General features: G+C 43.7%; 1 protein-coding gene across 1 annotated transcript in view; it reads left to right on the top strand.

Annotated features, from left to right (window-relative positions):
* LRRK1 (leucine rich repeat kinase 1) overlaps window positions 1–18,090 on the top strand; it is a 112,243-nt gene that overhangs the window by 57,454 nt on the left and 36,699 nt on the right. Inside the window, exons 18-21 of the mRNA XM_058155914.1 lie at window positions 776–896; window positions 4,158–4,317; window positions 5,728–6,004; window positions 14,566–14,737. Coding sequence (XP_058011897.1) covers window positions 776–896; window positions 4,158–4,317; window positions 5,728–6,004; window positions 14,566–14,737 — 730 coding nt within the window. The remainder of the gene's footprint in view (window positions 1–775; window positions 897–4,157; window positions 4,318–5,727; window positions 6,005–14,565; window positions 14,738–18,090) is intronic.

The following is an 18,090-nucleotide window of genomic DNA, read 5'->3' on the forward strand; positions in this document are numbered from 1 at the left end:
ATTGCAGGTTAACTCTGTCCACTGCCAGCAGCTTGATCTTGATCAACTCAAGGTTGACTCAGCCTCTTATCCTTACGAGGTTGGTAAAATGAGGACCCAGATTGTTAGGGGTGATATGCTGACTCTGTAAACCGTTTAGAGCAGTGGTAGTTAACCTGGTCCCTACCGCCCACTAGTGGGCGTTCCAGCTTTCATGGTGGGTGGGAGGGGTTTTGTCCGATACTGAAGCACTTTCCTTTTTTTAAATTTAATTGACTTTTAAAAAAAAATTCATAGCATTATTTAAAAACATTTTCATTAGGTTTTCATAAAATTCCCTGTGACAATTTAAATTTCTGAAAATATACTATTCGTATCGCCCGCGCGTAAGTTTAGTTCACGTTATGTAAGTGAAACTAAATGGTGCTATAGTGCGACCACAAACCAAAGAGCCTCATCCCAAAATAGCTTGTGCATCTCCCCCCCCACACCACCCAGCTGTAACAGACAAGCAGAGCTGGTAGCCAGTCCCTACCCCCAAACCCAATCCACGATGTGCGAGAGGCATGCGCAAACAACGATATACGGCAAATTACTGTGGAACCAGTGGGCGGTTAGAAAATTTTACTACTAGCAGAGATACAAAAGTGGACGGTAGGTATAAAAAGGTTGACTACCCCTGGTTTAGAGAGTGCTGTAAAACATTTTGAAGCAGTATATAAGCCTAGTGCTATTGCTATCCCAGGTAACAATAGGGGTTACATGCGATTTTTCTCTTGCCGTTTCTTTTTTGCAGTGAACTCTCATGCAAAACATTGGAAGGTCTGGATGGGTTGCGACAGCTGATCTTCCACATCAGCACAAACATGAAGGATGTCGGAAATTCCATTGGCTCACAGAGGCTTGTTGGGAGATTGGTGTGTAATTTTCTTTTCTTTTTTAGTGGGTGGGTGGGTGGGGGTTTAAAATACTTTTTATTTAAAAAACAACAACAAGAAGACATAACACTAACATAAAACATCTTTACATCAGCATCATTTTGGTATTCTTCTATTATTTACATTTTCCACCTCTTGTTTCGTTTAATTATACTTATCTTTTTTGTCCCATTATCCCTTATTTCTGTATATATTCCATCATACCTATCATTATAACAATTCATTTTCTTTCATGCACTACCCCTTTTGTGTGTGTGTGTGTGTGTGTGTGTGTGTGTGACCTTTTCCCCTTTTTCATCATTTACCATTTCTAATTTCTATCCAATTATACAATTTATTCCATACCATATAATATTCCGTATCTTCCTTTTCTTTTATCTCCTTTGTGAATTTATCCATCTCAGCACAGTCCAGGATTTTTCTTATCACTTCCTCCTCCGATGATATATTCTCATTTTTCCAATTCTATGCATAAGATTGTATAATTTTGTATAATATAAGATGGTATATTGCATAAGGTGTGTAATTTTCGACAAGGTGGGGAGGTGGTTTCAGGGATGTCTCCGTTTTGTCGTTTTTAAGAGACATGTAAGCCCTGCTGAGAAGTAAAATAAAGATGGCACTGTTTAGATGGCACTGGTGGAAACTAATCAAGGAGAGAAGCAACTTAGAACTAAGGAGAAATTTCCTGACAGTTAGAACAATTAATCAGTGGAACAACTTGCCTACAAAAGTTGTGAATGCTCCAACACTGGAAATTTTTAAGAAAATGTGGGATAACCATTTGTCTGAAATGGTGTAGGGTTTCCTGCCTGGGGAGGGGGTTGGACTAGAAGACCTCCAAGGTCCCTTCCAACTCTGTTGTTGTTATTATTATTATTATTATTATTATTATTAGTAGTAGTAGTAGTAGTAGTAGTAGTAGTAGTAGTACACGTTAAGACACCTTAGCTGCACTTGCGTGCCCAGATTATGCAGATGTTGGACGGTGGGACAAAGTAGTCTGCACAATGTACATTTACTTTATGACTGGGTGTGACTTTTGAGTGCTGGCTATAATCCCAACTCATTTGATCTCATCTTATATGGGAATAAATCTGACTGAATTACAGCATCCGGGAATAGCTTTTCTAGCCTTATCTCCTTAACCGTCTATGTCAAATAGGGAGAAGGCTTGGCTCTCTGGAGGTTGGTGATCCACATCTTCTAGGGCCTGTAGCCAGTTGATAGGGGAAGCTGGGAATTGTAATTCAGCAACATCTGGGGAAGAGGAAAGAATCAAGTTCCTATTCCACAGTTCTACATGCTATTTCTCCTGCAACCTTCCTCCAATTTGAGTCGGTCAGTGCTCTACTATGATCTCATAATAACAACGGTTGCTTATTTAGAGAATAATTTAGACACGATGATAGATTTGGGAGATGCATTTGAATTGTTTGAAAGCAGTGACTTGGTGGCTCAGTGGCTAAGGCACTGAGCTTGTCGATCAGAAAGGCCGGCAGTTCGGCGGTTCGAATCCCTTATACAGGTCTCCTGCATGAGCAGGGGGTTGGACTAGATGACCTCCAAGGTCTCTTCCAACTCTGCTACTGTTAACAGTGCACGAGACTGATGGCCTTCAAATACCCAGCATCTGGTTTGCAAAGATGTATTGCCTTCAGATTTGTTGGTTTGCCTTAAGTCTCCAGACTAATAGTAGAACCATCTTCCATGGGTAGAAACATCCTCCTCCTTGATTTGTCTAATCCAACCCAAGGGCATCCAGATACATTGGGATGGCTTCTTCTTTTTCTTGTGCCACATCTATCATTGGACATTGGCGATCATCTTGGCAATCCTATTTTTATCAATAGTTGCATGAAAAAGTGCTGGCGCATTTTGTCCAAACCAGTCCCTTAGATTTTGAAGCCATGATGTTCTTCTTCTGCCTGGACCTCGTTTGCCTTCCATCTTTCCCTGGAGGATTAAGTCGAGTATACCGTATTTTACTGAGAAAATATTTCACCTGGAAAAATACGGTGAAAATTTGGATGCGTCTTGTGCACCGAATGTTGCCCCACCCACTCAATAGCCCCTTTGCCCTCTGCCTCCCAGCAATTTACCTCCTTGGAGCAAGAAGAAACAGCCCATTTCAGCTTCAGCACAGACTAATTAACACAAGTTTAATTTATTTATTTATTTATTTATTTATTTATTTATTTATTTATTTATTTCTTTATTTAATCTTATACCGCCCTTCTCCCGAAGGACTCAGGGCGGTTTACAGTCAAAATAAGAACAATTTGATAAATAGATTTAAAAACATTTTAAAAAATCTTACTCAATTTGGCTAACCCCATTTAAAAATTATATTAGAAAAATGATTTTAAAAAACCCGATTAAAAAACCGAAGTGTATTAGTCCAGCCCTGCACGGTGAAACAGAAAGGTCTTGGGTTCACGGCGAAAGGTCCGGAGGTCGGGGAGTAATCGTAGCCCCAGAGGAAGCTCATTCCAGAGGGCGGGTGCTCCCACAGAGAAGGCTCTCCCCCTGGGGGTCGCCAGCCGGCATTGTTTGGCTGACGGCACCCTGAGGAGACCCTCCCTGTGTGAGCGCACAGGTCAATGGGAGGCTATCGGTGGCAGCAGGCGGTCCCGTAAATAGCCCGGTCCTATGCCATGGAGCACTTTAAAGGTGGTAACCAACACCTTGAATTGCACCCGGAAGACCACCGGCAACCAGTGCAGTTTGTGCAGGAGAGGTGTTATATGGGAGCCACGAGTAGCTCCCTCTATCACCCGCGCAGCCGCATTCTGGACAAGCATTCTGGACAAGCATTCTGGACAAGCATTCTGGACAAGCATTCTGGACAAGCATTCTGGACAAGCATTCTGGACAAGCCTGACTCTCAGCTGTTTCAGGCTGCAGGGATTGTCATTGCCTATTGCTGTACAGGCTTCTGCTGCTTGCTGCAAGGAGGTAAATTGCTGGGAGCAGATTTTTCTTTTTCTTGTGCTAATCAAGCTATGCTGAAAACGAAAATGAAAGTAAAGCAGGCTGTTTGCTGCAACGAGGCAAAATTGCTGGGAGGCAGAGGCAGATTTCTTTTTCTTGATTTCCTCACCAAAAAAGGTAGGTGCGTCTTATAGTCCAGAGCGTCTTATACTCCAAAAAATATGGTATATAATATATAAAACTATATAAAACAAAGCAAAATACTTTGCTTTGATCAAGAGATTGATTTGCACTCTCATGTAACAGGTCCCGAGGAGCTATTTGAGCCTTCAAGTATCCGTCACAATTGAGCAACAGAGGAGAAGCCAAAACGATAGCGTGCAATATCTCACCGACAAGGAAATACAAGAAATCATTGAGAAAACTCCAGCTAATGACATCAAGGATTATGAAGACATGCAGTCCGGTAGCTATGCATAATTTTGTCAGAGGCTAAGTGTACAGTACGGTTGGCAGTGTACAAGTAGATTCTGCTCACAAACTCAGCCTGTGTTTGCAAAGTTGTGGTCGCAAGCCTTTTGTGGTGTTCATGAAACCCCAAAAAGTGAGCTGCGGTTGCATCATAGCCGCATGTTTCTCTGAGTGAAAGCAGCAAGGTTAGCCGTTGTGTCATAAGGAAATTCGTAAGGTGGTTTGCATGAGGGTGTTGCGAGTATTTCAAGAAGGACTGGATATTATAAAAGACAGAGGGAATAACAACAATGAAGATGTCCAATTTCTATATGCTTTTCCACCTGTCAGAAATTCAAGAGGGCTCACCATTTAAAACAAAATAGGAACACCTTTCTTGGCAGAGTCGTTAAACGAATCACTGCAGCTGTTAAGTAAATCAGATGGTCATTAAGTGAATTTGGCTTTGATTGACGGAAGGCAGCTGGGAAGGTTGCAAAAACAGGGGACCCTATGCCATATACATAAGAGAGAGAAGGACAGGGACAGGGAGAGAGAGAGAGAGAGAGAGATGCATGTATGTGCATATATATGTGTGTGTGTGATATATATATATGTATATGTACATATACCATAGACATATACCATATACATGCCCGTTAGTGTCCAAATTTTGATCACATGACCATGGGGATGCTCCAGCGAGTGGTGCAGTGGCCTAGAGGTGGAGCTCTCACCTCACTGTGAGTTCAATCCTAGGTAGCGGCAGGTATTTCTCTCTCTGGACACAATGAGAATGTATCTGCTGAACAAAGCTCCTCATTGGCAACAGGAAGGGCATCCGGCCAGTAAACACTCAGCTCCATTCAGTTGCCCCGACTCCCCCCTCCCCCTCCGATGCAAGGGATTACAAGGTCATTAAAAGACAAAAAACCGTGGGGGATGCTCCAACCGTCGTAAATGGGAGAGCCAGGGATAAGTCACTTTTGCTGTTGCCACGGTAATTTTAAACGATTGTTAAATGAATGGCTGTTAAGTCTAGGACCGCCTATGAATAAATTGCAAGTTGTGAATGGATTATTATTAGCAGTCCTCCGAGGAACACATTTCATAGTTTAGGAGTACATTTGGAAACAACGTGCTTGGCTCAGGGCCAGAATGCAGTGTGGAGCTTTGTACGCGTCTTTTGTAATTTCCCCCCACCCCTAGTAATGTGGATATACACATCTCTTCTGCTCTGTCTGCCACAGCAGACTCTGCGTGGAAAGCTTAAGAGAATGAACGGAGCAGAAAGGTCCCCAGTACGAGAGGAATTTAAAGACAGACTGCAATTTTTGAATGGCAATCTAGAAAGAAGCGATGGGGTAATTAAAAGGCGCCTGTCCCGTTAGCCTGATATCTTCCTTCCTTCCCCCCCTCCCTCCAGCCATCAATTTCTTGATCGAAACTGGGACGCTGATGCATTTCCCAGACACAAGCCACGGGCTGAGGAACCTCTACTTCCTTGACCCGGTGTGGTTGTCAGAATGCCTGCAGAGGATCTTCAACATCAAAAGCTCAAAGTCAATCGCCAAGAACGGGGTGATCAAATCCGAGGACCTCCGGATGCTGATGGTCGGGACGGGGTTCACCAAGGAAACCGAAGAGCAGTATTTCCAATTCCTTGCCAAGTTTGAAATTGCATTACCGATAGCAAACAACAGGTACACTGGTAATTGTCGTCAGAATGGAGTGATGGGGATTAAGGGAACCAAAAATGTCATGAAACAAAGTCACTCCAGATTCCTTTTTTTCCCTCCTTCTGTGGTTTGGCTATTTGCAGAGACAAACCAGGCTCAGAAAGCACAAAAAGCCTTGTGCAATTATCCAGTGTTCAGTAGTGACCGAAATTGTGGAAACCTTTTGGGAAAAGTGTATTTTTGAGGTTTGATGGCTAACAACACCACTTTTTTTTTTTTTTTGAGTTTCAAGATAATCCTATTCCATTGCTGGAATGGACTGGGAATTGCCCAGACCTTAACCCAATTGACAAATCTATGGAGCCGACTAAAGAAACTTGTTAGCCAGAAGTGACCCAGCAATAAAACCCAGTTAATAGAAACAATCTTTCAATCTTGGTTTCACATGATAACAGCTGAAGAACTAAAAGACTTGGTTCACTCCATGGGAAGACGTTGTAAGGCCATAATTCATTCTAAAGGTTACCCAGCTCAGTACTAACTGACATGGTGATAATTTTTGTATATCTTGTTTTTTTCTGTGTGTTTCACTTTTCTTCTTCTTCTGTAACTGCTATTCTTCTGTAACTGCTAACTGCTATTCTAATAGCAAATCCTTCATAAAAGTTATTGCATTACATTCTTGATTCAATTATCTTTCCATTGATATATAATTTTAGGGTACTACTCCAAAAAAAAAGGTGGTGTTATTAGCTAGTTTTAGGAAATACACTTTTCCCAAAAGGTTTCCACAATTTTGGCCACTACTGTATACAGGTCGTTCTCGACTTACGACCAAAACTGAGCCCAAAATTTCTGCAGCTAAAGGAGACAATTGTTAAGTGAATTTGCCCTGTTTTATGACATTTCTTGCCACAGCTGTTAAGTGAATCACTGCAGTGGTTCAGTGAGCAACACGGTTGTTAAGTGAACCTTGGCTTACCCATTGACTTTCCTTGTCAGAAGGTCTGAAAAGGGGAATCGCGTGACCCCAGGAGGCTGCAACTGTCATATATATGAGTCAGTTGCCAAGTGTCTGAATTTTGATCACGTGACCAGTTGTGGGATTCAAATAATATAACAACTGGTTCTCTGCCCTAATGAATGGCTGGGTGGGCGTGGCCAGGGGTGTGTGACAGGCAGCACTCCACCTCCTGCACCCCCTGGGAGAAAAAATGGGCTGTAGGTGTGGGGGACATGCCATCCCCACCCCTTGTTTTGGGCCTAGTAGGCCTTCCTGCACTTACTTGGGAGCAGAGGTGGGTTTCAGCAGGTTCTGCCCAGTTCTGGAGAACTGGTAGCGGAAATTTTGAGTAGTTTGGAGAACCGGTAGTAAAAATTCTGACTGGCCCCATCTATTCTCTACCTCCCGAGTTCCAGCTGATCGGGAGGAAATGGGGATTTTACAGTATCCTTCCCCTGCCACGCCCACCAAGCCGTGCCACGCCCACCAAGCCATGCCACGCCCACCAAGCCACACCCACAGAACCGGTAGTAAAAAAAATTGAAACCCACCACTGCCAGGGAACCAAAATAGGGCGGGGAGAGGAAGGGCAGGGGCAGCCAGCCATTTAACTACCGGTTCACCCGAACCGGCCAGAACCAGCTGGATCCCACCACTGCATGTGACCACAGGGAAGCTGTAGCCGTTGTAAGTGTGAAAAAAATGGTCCTCAATCACTTTTTCCAGTGGCAGTGTTAACTTTGAACAATCGCTAAATGAACAGTTGTAAGTGGAGGACTATCTCTGTGCGTGTGGAGACAAAGTTAGGTGGAAACTTTCTCCAAACTCTTTCCAGAGATGGAGAAGTGCTCCAACAATTTCCCAAAATGAGGATTCAGCCTTAGAGGTGATAGTAGCCCTGCAGCTGGGGCATAAAAAACACCCTCCGTGGGAGAGTTGGTTTTCCTTTGGAATTTAATGGAAGGGTAGGAAGTCAGAGAGGTTGAAAGGATATTTGTATATGAAACACAGAACAATCCATGTTCTCCTTGGCCCTCTTATCTGTACACAAATTCCATCCATTAAAATTCTCCCCTCTCCACCCCCCCTCCCCAAAGAAATCTCTTTCATCTAATAGAATGGAAACTAAAAGAAGAATGCAAGGGAATTTTTTCTTCAAGACATTTGCATAGCCGAAATTTATTTCGGCTATGCTTTGTTGACCATCCCAGAGGCCGTTTGATAAATCATGTATTCATGGCTTATTCAGCCAGTTTCTGGGTTTATTTTCCTTACATTTCATCTTCTTAGATCCATAGGGGGCTAAAATAAACAGAGCCAACCTTGTGTTCTGAGCTCAAACGTGACAAGCAGTGGTTAAAAGCCAGAGTCATATTTGTGGTTTATTGGCTGTGATGGGCAGAGGTGGGTTTCACATATTCTTATCACCGGTTTGCCTTGCGCGATTTCCGCGCATGTGCCCGGCCTTCTGCGCATGTGCCCGGCCTTCCGCGCATGTGCTTTGCTCAGTCATGCACCTTCCTTACATGCGTCCAGGCTCAAAAGTGTAGCTAAAAAGGATGGTATTATGCCCGCCCCCACCCACAGTCGCTGCTACCAGTTCACCCAAACCAGTCCGGCTGAATAGCACTACTGATGATGGGGTCAGTCTTCCTGTTCATGTGTTTCCCAGCCCTTTTTGCAAGCAACAGCCAAGAGGGTAAAGATCTCAATAAGACTGTCGCTTGGCTAACCTTCTTTGGGCTGAAAAGATTTGATCAGGTTTGATCAGTACTTAGGTGAGAGACCTCTGGTGGCTCAGCAGACTAAGTCTGTCTGTTATTAACACAGCTGCTTGCAATTACTGCAAGTTCAAGTCCCACCAGGCCCAAGGTTGACTCAGCCTTCCATTCCTTATAAGGTAGGTAAAATAAGGACCCAGATTGTTGGGAGCAATAAAAGTTGACTTTGTATATCATATACAAATGGATGAAGACTATTGCTTAACACATTGTAAGCCGCCCTGAGTCTTCGGAGAAGGGCGGGATATAAATTCAAATTTAAAAAAAAAGAGAGACTTCCAGAAAATTACAGTCCTGCCTCAGGACCCGACTGCTTCGAAAAATGTCAAATTCGGTATTTGATGCGTTTTGAAGAGGCCATCTTGTTCCGGAGCTCATCTTTTTCCTGAGAGTCGACCTGCAAGGAAGAGCTTGCAGATGTCGGCTGCCTCTTGACTGGCTACTTCTTCCAGCCAAAAAGGCAGGTCACATAGTAACCTGTATTCAATGTTTATAGTCTTCTGGAATTTTTTTTTTTTATTTACATTTATATCCCGCCCTTCTCCGAAGACTCAGGGCGGCTTACATTGTGTAAGGCAATAGTCTCATCCTATTTGTATATTTATATACAAAGTCAACTTATTGCCCCCCCAACAATCTGGGTCCTTATTTTACCTACCTTATAAAGGATGGAAGGCTGAGTCAACCTTGGGCCTGATGGGACTCGAGCCTGCAGTAATTGCAGGCAGCTGTGTTTAATAACAGGCTTCTTACAGCCTGATGAGGAATGAGGTACCGCAGAATAGAATTTTTAAAATCTTCTTGGAAAAAATAAGCAGCAAAGTTGCTTCTATTTTATTTATTTATTTTATTTGTCACAACATTATATATAAGCATAAGCATGAAATAGCTATACGATATATAAGCATCTATATAACCATAAGTAAGTAATAACTATATGAAATTGTATTGCTAAGAAAACTGTCTGCACATACCTATGTAGTCCTCAGAACCTGTGCACAACTTTAACAGTAACATGTTACTTTTGAAAAGGACAAGGCACCATAAAATCATTTCGTCATAAGGGAACCAGCTTAGACACACACACATACACAAAAAAAAAACCCCACTCTTTGACAAAGTTGTAAGGTCTTGCCTCTCCAATGCAGGACTCTTGAAACTGCAGTGGTTCCAAAAGGAGCTTTTATTGGAAGGTGCCCAAGGGATGTGCCCAGTGGTGGGATTCAGCCAGTTCGCACCACTTCGGGAGAACCGGTTGTTAACTTTCTCAGCAGTTTGATGAACTGGTTGTTGGAAGAAATCATTAGGGCAGAGAACCGGTTGTTAAATTATTTGAATCCCACCACTGGATGTGCCCCATTATTATTATTATTTTGAGCATTGAATTCCCATCAGGATGGAAGAAGGAAGCAAGATGGTGCAAGCTATTAAAATTCTCCAGCAACAGAACAGGGAGGCTATGCATTTGGTATCCTGTTGTCCTACTTTGCTCTTAACTCACGTTGGGAAAACCTTCGTGGTGATGGTGGATCTCAAGACTGAATGAATGAATAATGAATATGAATATTTGAATGAATATTTTAATTTGTATACCGCCCTTCTCCCGAAGGACTCAGGGCGGTGAACAGGCAGATAAAATACAGATATACACGATAAATAAAACAACCCTTAAAAAACTGATTTAAATTTGCCCAAATATTAAAATAACATACACCCCCATAAAATTACAAAATTTAAAAACCCATCAAATTCTATTAAAAATTTAAAGGTAAAAATCAAGCTAGTCCAGCCATACGGAATAAATAGGTTTTAAGTTCGCGGCGAAAGGTCCTAAGGTCAGGTAGTTGTCGAAGTCCGAGGGGAAGTTCGTTCCACAGGGTCGGAGCCCCCACAGAGAAGGCCCTCCCCCTGGGGGCCGCCAGTCGACACTGTTTGGCTGACGGCACCCTGAGGAGTCCCTCTCTGTGGGAACGCACCGGACGATGGGAGATAGAGGCTGGCAGTAGACGGTCCCGTAGATAGCCCGGTCCTAAGCCATGGAGCGCTTTAAAGGTGGTAACCAATACCTTGAATACTTCTCCGTTCTTCGTGGCACCTGTTGGCATGACAAAAGAAACATTCAGGAAACCTGGGAAGCATAATTGTTGCCAGATTTTGGATAAAACAATCCAGGGGTGAAATCCAACAGGTTCTGACAGGTTCTGGAGAACTGGTAGCGGAAATTTTGAGCAGTTCGGAGAACCGGCAAATAGCACCTCTGACAGGCCCCAGAGGGGGGTGGGAATGGAGATTTTGCAATAGCCTTCCCCTGGAGTGGGGTGGGAATGGAGATTTTGCAGTATCCTTCCCCCAGGAGTGGGGAGGGAATGGGGAATTTGCAATATCCTTCCCCTGGAGTGGGGAGGGAATGGGAAATTTGCAATATCTTTCCCCTGGAGTGGGGAGGGAATGGGGATTTTGCAATATCCTTCCCCTGCCACGCCCACCAAGCCACACCATGCCCACCAAGCCACACCCAAAGAACCGGCAGTAAAAAAAAATGAATTTCACCACTGCAACAGTCCCTTAAGCGCTGGCTACTCTGGCTGAGGCTAATAGCAGGCCCTGCAATCCAACCCTTTCTGGAGACCACGGATAGAATATGATAGAACTATCGCAAAGGTCTATTTCCCTTCCCTTTCACCCAATTTATTACATCTGGCTGTAGGGTGTGCCTGAAAAGAATTAAAATAAACTTCGCACATGAAGTTGACACGTTAGCAGGTCTTTCTGCCAAGATGATAGGGTGTCAAGTCTTCCCATTCCCCCAGAAGGAATTTAAGAGAAATTTGTATTGGACTTGTCTTAAGGAAATGGATTCTTGAATGCTGCCATCATGAGTTTCTCTGAATTATGAGTCAACGGCTGCTCTAAATACCAGAAGCTGTTTAATTTGGGGCTTTAAAAAAAAAAGTACATTTTTCTTCTTCATGTTTGTATTTTCCTCCTCCTCCTTCTCTTCTTCTTTCTTCTTCTTCTTCCTCCTCCTCCTCCTCCTCTTCTTGTTTTTCCTTTTCCTCCTCCTCCTCCTCCTCCTCCTCCTCCTCTTCTTTTTCTTTCTTCCTCCTCTTCTTCCTTCTTCGTCCTCTTCTTCTTTCTTCCTTTTCCTCCTCCTCCTCCTCTTCTTCTTTCTTCCTCCTCCTCCTTTTCTTCTTCTTCTTTCTTTCTCCTCTTCTTCTTTCTTCCTCCTCCTCCTCCTCCTCCTCCTCCTCTTGTTTTTCCTCCTCCTCCTCCTCCTCTTCTTCTTTCTTCCTCCTCCTCTTCTTCTCTCTTCCTTCCTCCTCTTCTTCTTTCTTCCTCCTCCTCCGCCTTTTCTTCTTCTTCTTTCTTCTTCCTCCCCCTCCTCCTCCTCCTCCTCCTCCTCCTCCTCCTCCTCCTCCTCCTCCTCCTCCTCCTCCTCCTCCTCCTCCTCTTTTCTTGCCAAACGAATCACAGCAAGGAAGGACAACGCTGTGTCTCTCTTCCCCACCCATTTCAGAGCCTTTTCATTCAAAGGCTGCTCTTTATTGACACTGTTACTATGATTAGCTTTTTAGGATGGGTGGATCATCGGCAATTAGTGTCTGGATTGTCAGACAAGTGCTTTGTGACCCTGTAGAAAAACAATTGTCTCTTTTCTCAGCCAAGACACATATTTTGGAATCTTCTAACAGAGATAAATGCACTCTGTGCTAAAGAGCTCAGGTTCAAGGGTTATCCTGAGACTGTAGCTGACTTGTTCCCTTGTCTCAGTTCTCATACGGAGCTGAAAAATGCATTACTCAGGACCACTGACCACAATTCATTCCATGACTCTGAGAGTGGCCGTTAATTATTCAGTATTATGTGTAATGTAATTTTTCATTGGTATACCTTTTTCTGGAAGTGGTTCCTGGCCAGGGATGAGCTTCAAAATTTTTAGCAAGGGGTTCTCTGCCCGGTTGCTGGGTTGCTAGTCAGCCTCCTGCACCATGGTGGTGGTGGTGGGATGTTTTTGCCCTCCCCGGGTTCTGGAGGCTTTCCTTGAGTCTCTGGAAGAGTGAAAATGGCCTCCCCAGGCTCTGGAGGCCTCCTGGGAGGCTAGAAATGGGCCGCACATGCCTGTTGTGTCTTGCCCGCTCTCACCGCAGCCAGGGCCTTCTTATCTGCTTCCGAACGCTGAGGAATGTCCTAGTATGCCTCCCGGCCCCAGCCCTGGCTCCATGCTCAGACAGGAGGAAGCACCTCCCGGCCCCAGCCCTGGCTCCATGCCCAGGCAGGCTGAAGAGGAAGCACCTCCAGCCCCAGCCCTGGCTCCATGCCCAGGCAAACGGAGCAACTAGACCCTCCCTCCCCACAGCATGTGAGCCTGAGGGAGGTCAATTGCCAACAGCTGCAGACTGGAGTGACCCTCGCATCAGAAGACTTGATAGATGGAGGCAACAGAAGGAAGGGAGGGGCAGGCCTGGATAAGTGCTGAGTCATGGAGCCACACCCCATGGCCTATATAAAGGACCTGCTTTCTGGCATTCTCTGAGTCAGGCAAAGTCTAAACATATCTTGCTGAAGTCACTTTCTGGTCTCCTGCCTGCCCTGAGACTTTGCTAGGACTTTGGCAGAGCTGCAGAGGCACGCCTGATTCGGATTTCCCTGACCCGGCCGTCGGCGGAGGAGTGGGACACGACAATGCCCTGCACTTATCTGCATCCAAAGCAAACCACATGGGGACTCCTGGGAGAGGGAGGGGCGGGGCCATCCAGGAGTGGGATTTGGGGGTTCTCCGAACTGCACAGAATCTTAGCTAGAGGTTCTCCCGAACACCTGCGAACCCCCAGCAGCCACCCCTGTTCCTGTTCTTAAAAGAAATCAAGATCCTCCATTGCTTTCATTTGTAAAATCAGGCTCTTCTTGTAGCATTCAATTATAATGTTTTTTTTAAAATGACAATTACAATTTTAAAAACATAATCGTGTTCTATATTTTTTGCACTTAGACTTTCATAGGGAAACCAAGACAGGATGTTTAATAGAAGCCCTTTGTATGTGTAAGACGCTGCAGTGGCAAATCATCACAGCTATTGCTGGGACATGATAACACAACGGCTATAAAATATTGATTGTTCTTCAGATTGGAGCATAAAAAATATACTTTACAACGCTGGGGTAAATAGGAGGTCCTGGAAACAGAATGTGTTTGGAGTGACTAATTCTTCGGTTGCTGTAGAGCAGTGGTTCTCAACAACACTGTAAACCGCCCTGAGTCTTCGGAGAAGGGCGGGGTATAAATGTAAACAAAAAAAAAACTTTTTCTTCACCATGCTACAACGGTCATAAGTGTGAAAAATTTGCAACTTTTTTCAGTGCTGTTTGTATCTTTGAACAGTCACTAAATGAACTGTTGCAAGTCAAGGGCTACCTGTATTGAGCCCAATATCAATTTCAATCCCTTCTAGTCAACTTCTAAAAGCTCAGAGAAAACTACCCAGTTTGGTCTTCTCTGGTTTTGTAAATAGCAGGTACTTTCCTTGTGCGAAGTCACATTATTCGAAACACAACCTACAAACACAGCAACCTACAAAATCCACAGTTGGCTTAATAACACACCCTTAAAAAATGGTTGGGAAGAATCTAGATTTGTGGGATGGGGGGGATAGGAAAGAGGATGTTAGAACCTAAGTGTCTAAAAGTGAAATATGCGAGACAGTAATGGGATGTACTGGTAGATGTTTCATCCAGCAGAGGGTAATGAAGTTCTGCTTTCCAAAACTGCACCTTGTATAATCGGAATGTTGAACTGGGTTTCAGTTATCTCCTACCCCACCTGCTTCCTGCCAAGCCAGCCTTTGATGTCCATGGCTTACGGCACCAGACAACAAACACCATCCAAAGAGTATTCAAGATGAGCTTTGTCCCCGTTGGGTTTTGGCAACGGTTCATAGCCCGGATGCTGATCAGCCTTGCAGAGATGGATCTTCAGGTATGTGGATGAAAGAACTTCAGCGAGTGATGAAACCACAACCCGTCTTGGCAAATGCGCTTTCTCAGTTTACAATGGAGTGTATTGTTTTATCTAACTTGGTTAAAGGTTTTTAAGAAGATAAAAGGAGAGAAAAACGAATGCAAAGGGAGAAAACGAGAAGGAACAAAAGAGCTGAAAGGCAGAGCTAGGATGAATGAAAGAGAAAATCGAAATTGAAAAGAAGGGGGGGAGATACAGGAGAAGTAGCTTCCAGTCTTCTTTACAGCAGTTATAAGTACAAGTATAAAATATATCATTATAAATTTATCTCTTGCTCCGTGGGTGCAACTCAGATCTCTGTTCTATAATCTGTTCTGGTTGAGGATGGAACATAAAGCATCAGCTGTGAATATCTTATGATTTTATGATCTTATGACCATAATCTTTATGAGTAGCTTATGATTGTTGTGGACCAAAGAAAGTCTTGTGGCCTGCCAGCCACCAGAGGAGCTGGCAGCAGTCTCAGATGATGAGGAGCTTGGGGAGGAATTTGGGTCAGCTCTGGAGTCTGGGGAAGGCTTTGATGGATGCTCTGTGCTGGACGCAGAGATAGAGCCAGGGCAGTCCGACATTTCCCAGCCACCGGAGAGGCAGCTGCCTTTGGAGGCTGATATGAGTGAGGAGGAAGAACAGCTGGGGCCTGTTCCAGACTCTCGTATCCGCAGAGCAGTTAGGAGAGGTGAACAATGGAGGACAAGGAGACAACTCGGGAAGCAAAGCATACATGGACGTTGAATGGCCTCTCCCTGGCTGGGGAATAAATAGAAGGAAAGGGCAGTGGTTGTCGTAGGAGACAACAGTTTGTATTTCTGAAGATTTTGCTCGTTGTGTTTTGTGCCACAGACACTGCTTGCCAGAACTTAAATTTGCAGCCTTTGGGCTGGGAGCTCACAGCCTCGCAATTATTGCAAGGAATTGATAAAGTTGCAGTTAACTCCTTAAAGGACTCTTGCCTGGACTTTTCAGTGGGTGAATGCAATTAATTCACAAGAGGTAAATAAAGGGGAGTGACAAGGAGTCTGTTTTTTGCTTCTGCTAAGGTTGGGTCAGAACAGAAAGTTAAAAATTAGCGATTAGTGAGCCCCAAAGTCCATTTGCCTCACAGCTTCATTCAGCATCCTTGGAAAATGTACCTTTTTAATTACGCTCCAGAAGTGCCTTATCATGAGAATGTAATATTAACGCTCTTACATGGCACAGATTGGGCATGTTGAATGTCGATCATCTCTGATTCTACAGAAGGACAGGGCAGCCTAAAACTGGGAGCAAAATGCCAAGAAGCCTTGGGACTTTTGAGGTTCAGAATCCAGTATTCTAAAGGGATAGTTTTTGCTTATGATGTCTGATAGCATTAAATCGAATCATAATCATGACAACATAGTAGTTTTCAGATATTGGCCATTCTCTGGCATGAACCAACCCTCTCATAGGATTAGTTATAGGCTGAGTTCTCAATGGCTCTGTTAAGTTGTCTGCAATCAGCCACAATTGTGAAGAAGAAATCTCTGGGAAATTAGAGTTGATAGGATCACTTCTCAACAGTTTGCATCAATATCTTCCTCCCCCCACTCTCTCTCTCTCTATCTATCTATCAATTTATGGTCCTCCCATCTTAACTGGGTGACTTACAATATTATTTGCCAAATGCTTGTAGTTGGGAGGTCAGAAAACAGGGTTTTCAGGAAGAATGTTGGGGAGGAAGCCAAATTTGAGTTTGATAATGGAGATGCCACTCAATTAAGTCCCTTACAAGATTGTATTGTTGTATTTTTTTTTATGTTGGTCCAATCCCAAGGAGGGTATTTTGATGGCATCAAGAACCCGCCAAAACCGTCCTTCACAATTATAGAACAGAGCTTTGTTGTTCTCTTCAAAGCAAAAGTGATTCAAGCATGCCTGCAACCAGTGTGTGTGTGTGTTCTGCTGAAGACATCATAGAAATACATTTGGCACTAGTTAATTCTAAGCACTTGATTACATTGGCATTAACTTCATGGGCAATCTGTGTAATTAGCCACCCAATCTTGTTATCTTGTTATTATCTTGTCATTACTTCAAACTGTTCAGTTGATTTATATCAACACTGGGAATAATTCTGCATGATTTCAGGGTCATAGTAGGCTCGTATAAACATACAATTTTGGGGAAAAAAGATTGAAAGTATTTCTTGGTAACACTGCAGGGTGTGTTCTTGGTATCACCCCAGAATTAAGGATGCAAAACAGCGGTGTTTTCTTCGGTGGCAAGGTGACTGACTCATCAACTGCTGGGTAACAAGCAAAACATGCCACCAGTAGCAATATAGTTTCTCAAAACTGAAACAACCCAATCTTCCACTGTTCTGTGAGCTAAACAGACTTTACTTTGAGCATAGCCTCAGTTCTGGAGAAGATTAGGAAAAACTGAAACAGGTGTAAAGAAAAATGTGAAAATGATCAGGACATAATGTAGGAAGCATTGTATTATTGGAAGAGATTGAAGGACATTGTTACGATTAGCTTTCAGAAAGCAGGTGTTAGACCTGCCCCAATCTGATCCCTTAGGAAAGAGAGACCATTGATTCCATTTGTTTGAAACAAAAAGTTATTTTACTAAAAGATGTTGGCTGCAGTATAGTCAGGCTAGATCTTGGTTTTCTGCATGCAAAAAATACAGAAAGCTCTCCCCCCATGACCAGTCCGTCTTTAGCCAATCAGAACTTGCTGAAGTGTTTTGCGAACACTGTGACTGTAAGGTTTCGGGTAATCCATATTCTTTCTCAGGGTGCCTGGCCTTGGATGCTGATACAAATTGGTTCTGAGTTTCTCTGGTCTTTATCACCTGTCATTTCCCTCTCCCTATTTCCCCTCATGCACACACACCATTTTATTGCCCATTCATCCTTCCTCCCACTATTGTGGTCCACCAGCAGCCTGTGGAGCTGGCAACAGAGTCAGAAAGCGATGAGGCTGAGGTGGAGCCAGGGCTGGGAATGAAGTAATTCTCAGCTGTTCGAATAAAGTTTGTTTGTTTTTTCACTGACTGAGTTTCCTACTACCTACTTGGGCCTGGGTCACAACACCCACTTCTAACATTTGATGGCAGGGTTGACCCCCTATTCATTGTATCAGCCCCTAAACTACTGGAATACTGCTATCATGTTGCCCCAGACCTGTTTTCTAGACTACCCTGCAACCATTCTTCACAGGTTTTAGTCTCCTGGCCCTTAATCATCTTAGTTGCTTTTTTCTGTACTTTTTCCAAAGTCTCAGCATATTTTTTTATAATGTGGTGACCAAAACTGGAGGCAATATTCCAGGTGCGGTCTTACT

The sequence above is a fragment of the Ahaetulla prasina genome, chromosome 13 (assembly GCF_028640845.1).
Source record: "Ahaetulla prasina isolate Xishuangbanna chromosome 13, ASM2864084v1, whole genome shotgun sequence".
Lineage (NCBI taxonomy): Eukaryota > Metazoa > Chordata > Lepidosauria > Squamata > Colubridae > Ahaetulla > Ahaetulla prasina.